Genomic DNA, 2,783 nt, shown 5'->3' with positions numbered 1-2,783 from the left:
AAATAAATAAATAAATAAATAAATAAATAAATATTAAAAAATAAATAAACCCAAAAAGATTCAGTAAACTCTTGGCTAGTGATCAGATGCTTCCTAAACTGTCGGGGGGGTGGGCGGTATTGCCAGCGGTCATGAGCTACTTAGCTCCAGGTCTTTCTTCTCCTTCTTTGGGTCCCATCTAGGTGAAAAAAGCGCTTTGTGTCCTCATCCACCATAACCTGGTGATCTATCGTGTGCATAAGCGCAGTGTGGTGGAGTATGAAGCCCAGTGTAGCCGTGTGTTGCGAATGCTTCGGTATCCCCGGTACATCTATACTACCAAAACGCTGTACAGTGACACCGGCGAGCTGATTGTTGAGGAGCTCCTGTTGAATGGCAAAATGACAATGTCAGCTGTGGTGAAGAAAGTAGCAGACCGACTCACGGAGACCATGGAGGGTCAGTACTGGGTCTACAGCTCTGAGTGAAAGCCTAGGTTGGCTGGCAGCGCCGTCCTCTTAGGCCTTCTCACCTGCCTCTTTCCTCTGTCTTACAGATGGCAAGACCATGGACTACGCCGAGGTGTCAAATGCATTTGTGCGACTGGCAGATACTCACTTTGTACAGCGCTGTCCTCTGGTTCCTGCCCCTGGCAGTTCTGACCCTGAGCCACCACTACCTGCCCCGACTCTTGTCATTAATGAGAAGGACATGTACCTAGTTCCTAAACTGAGCTTGATAGGTAAGGAATTTCCATCCTTGAACTGTGTTTTGCCCTAATTGTGGCTTCTTCTTGACTGATTTTTTTTTTATGTGAATGAACATGTGATTGTTGACCAGGTACTTGCTGTGTGCCAGTCACGGTCGTATGTAATAATGGAAAACCCCTGTTCCTTCCTGAGAAGACATTATCAGTCACAGAGATAGGTTATACACCATGATGAGGGCTGTGGAGAAGCTGGGTATGGAGGAACTGATTTCTGAAGTGGGTAAAGGTTAGGCTTTTCTGAGAAAGTGGAATTTGATTTGGGTCTTGAAGAAGTAGGCCCTACTGAGGCGACAGAAGATGATTTTATTTTGGTTTTTGTTTATTTTGGTTTGGTTTGGTTTTTCAAGACAGGGTTTCTCTGTCGCTTTGCAGCCTGTCCTGGAACTCTTTCTGTAGATCAGGCTAGCCTCAAACTCAGAGAGATCCACCTGCCTCTGCCTCCCAAGTGCTGGGATTAAAGGCGTGTGCCGCCACCACCACCCAGCAAAGATGAAGTGGGTTTTTTTGGTGGGGGGTTGTTTGTTTTTTCTTTTTTGTTTTGTTTTTTTCAAGGTTTTTTAGGGTTTCTCTGTAGCTTTGGGAATCTGTCCCAGAACTAGTTCTTGTAGACCAGGCTGGCCTCAAACTCACAGAGATCCACCTGCCTCTGCCTCCCAAGTACTGGTATTAAAGGTGTGTGCCTCCACTGCCTGGCGAAGGTGAGTATTTTTGTTTTGTTTTGTTTTGTTTTGTTTTGTTTTGTTTTTGTTTTTCGAGACAGGGTTTCTCTGTGGTTTTGGAGCCTGTCCTGGAACTAGCTCTGTAGACCAGGCTTGGTCTCGAACTCACAGAGATCCGTCTGCCTCTGCCTCCCGAGTGCTGGGATTAAAGGCGTGCGCCACCACCGCCCGGCTAAGGTGAGTATTTTTAAGACTAGTGTATAATAAGAAAAAGAAACCGAGCATTAGAGAAAGTGAAAGGTCAGTGTTGAAGCAAAGCGAGCAAAGTTCAGAGAAGCTTGAGAGAAGGTGAGAACGTGGAGGAACTGGATAAACCCGGCACTGTAGAGTGTCTGAGCTTTAACCCAAGAGCAAAGGGAGACTACTCGGGTTTTAAGCAGGAACATGACATGATCTGACTTACATTGTAACTGTCTAATAAGGGCTGAAAGGATGGGGCAAAGGTAAGTGAGGCAAACTAACGAAAGAGTAGATATAGAAGCTGTAAGAAGACAAGTATCACCAGGCAGTGGTGGCACACACCCTTAATTCCAGTACTGGGGAAACAGAGGCAGAGGGATCTCTGTGAGGTCAAGGCCAATTCCAGGACAGCCAGGGTTGTTACACAAAGAAACTCTGTCTCGAAAAAAACAAAAAAAGAAAAGTATTAAGAATGACATCTGTGTGCCTGACCTGCACCCATGGGAGCATGATGGTACCTTTCACTGAAAGGACACAAAGGAGGACGGGCAGTTTGATGGCAAAGACTATGCATTTTCTTTCTTGCTTTCTTCCTTTTTTTTTTCTTTGAATAATTTATTTTTATTTTATGTGCATTGATGTTTTACCTGCATGTATGTCTGTGTGAGGGTGTCGGATCCCCTGGAACAGAAGTTAGATACAGACAATCGTGAGCTCTCTTGTGGGTACTGAGAATTAAACCCAGGTTCTCTGAAAGAACAGCCAGTGCTCTTAACCACTGAGCCATCTCTCCAGCCCCAGGATTTTTTTCTGTTTTTTTATTTTGGTTTGGTTTTGGTTTTTGGCTTTTGGGTTTTTTTTTTTTTTTCTTTGTTTTTCAAGAGAAGTTCTCACTATGTAGCTCCAGCTATCATGGAACTCACTCTGTAGACGAGGCTGGCCTGGAACTCAGAAATCCACCCGCCTCTGCCTCCCCAATACCTAGCTTTTTTCTTTTTTTTTTCTTTTTTTTTAAAATATTTATTTATTTGTTTATTATGTATACAGTATTCTTCCTGCAGGCCTCATTACAGATGGTTGTGAGCCACCATGTGGTTGCTGGGAATTGAACTCAGGACCTTTGGAAGAGCAGGCAA

The 2,783-nt window shown here is 44.4% G+C and overlaps 1 protein-coding gene across 1 annotated transcript in view; it reads left to right on the top strand.

The window, feature by feature from the left end:
- Positions 1-2,783, top strand: part of Polr3c (RNA polymerase III subunit C) — a 20,790-nt gene that overhangs the window by 2,699 nt on the left and 15,308 nt on the right. The window contains exons 3-4 of the mRNA XM_013349874.2: positions 183-438; positions 536-721. Of these exons, the coding sequence (XP_013205328.1) occupies positions 183-438; positions 536-721 (442 nt within the window). The remainder of the gene's footprint in view (positions 1-182; positions 439-535; positions 722-2,783) is intronic.

The sequence above is a fragment of the Microtus ochrogaster genome, chromosome 21 (genome assembly GCF_000317375.1).
Source record: "Microtus ochrogaster isolate Prairie Vole_2 chromosome 21, MicOch1.0, whole genome shotgun sequence".
NCBI lineage: Eukaryota > Metazoa > Chordata > Mammalia > Rodentia > Cricetidae > Microtus > Microtus ochrogaster.
The sequence above is the reverse complement of the archived record's forward strand: the minus strand, read 5'-3'. Positions and strand labels throughout refer to the sequence as shown.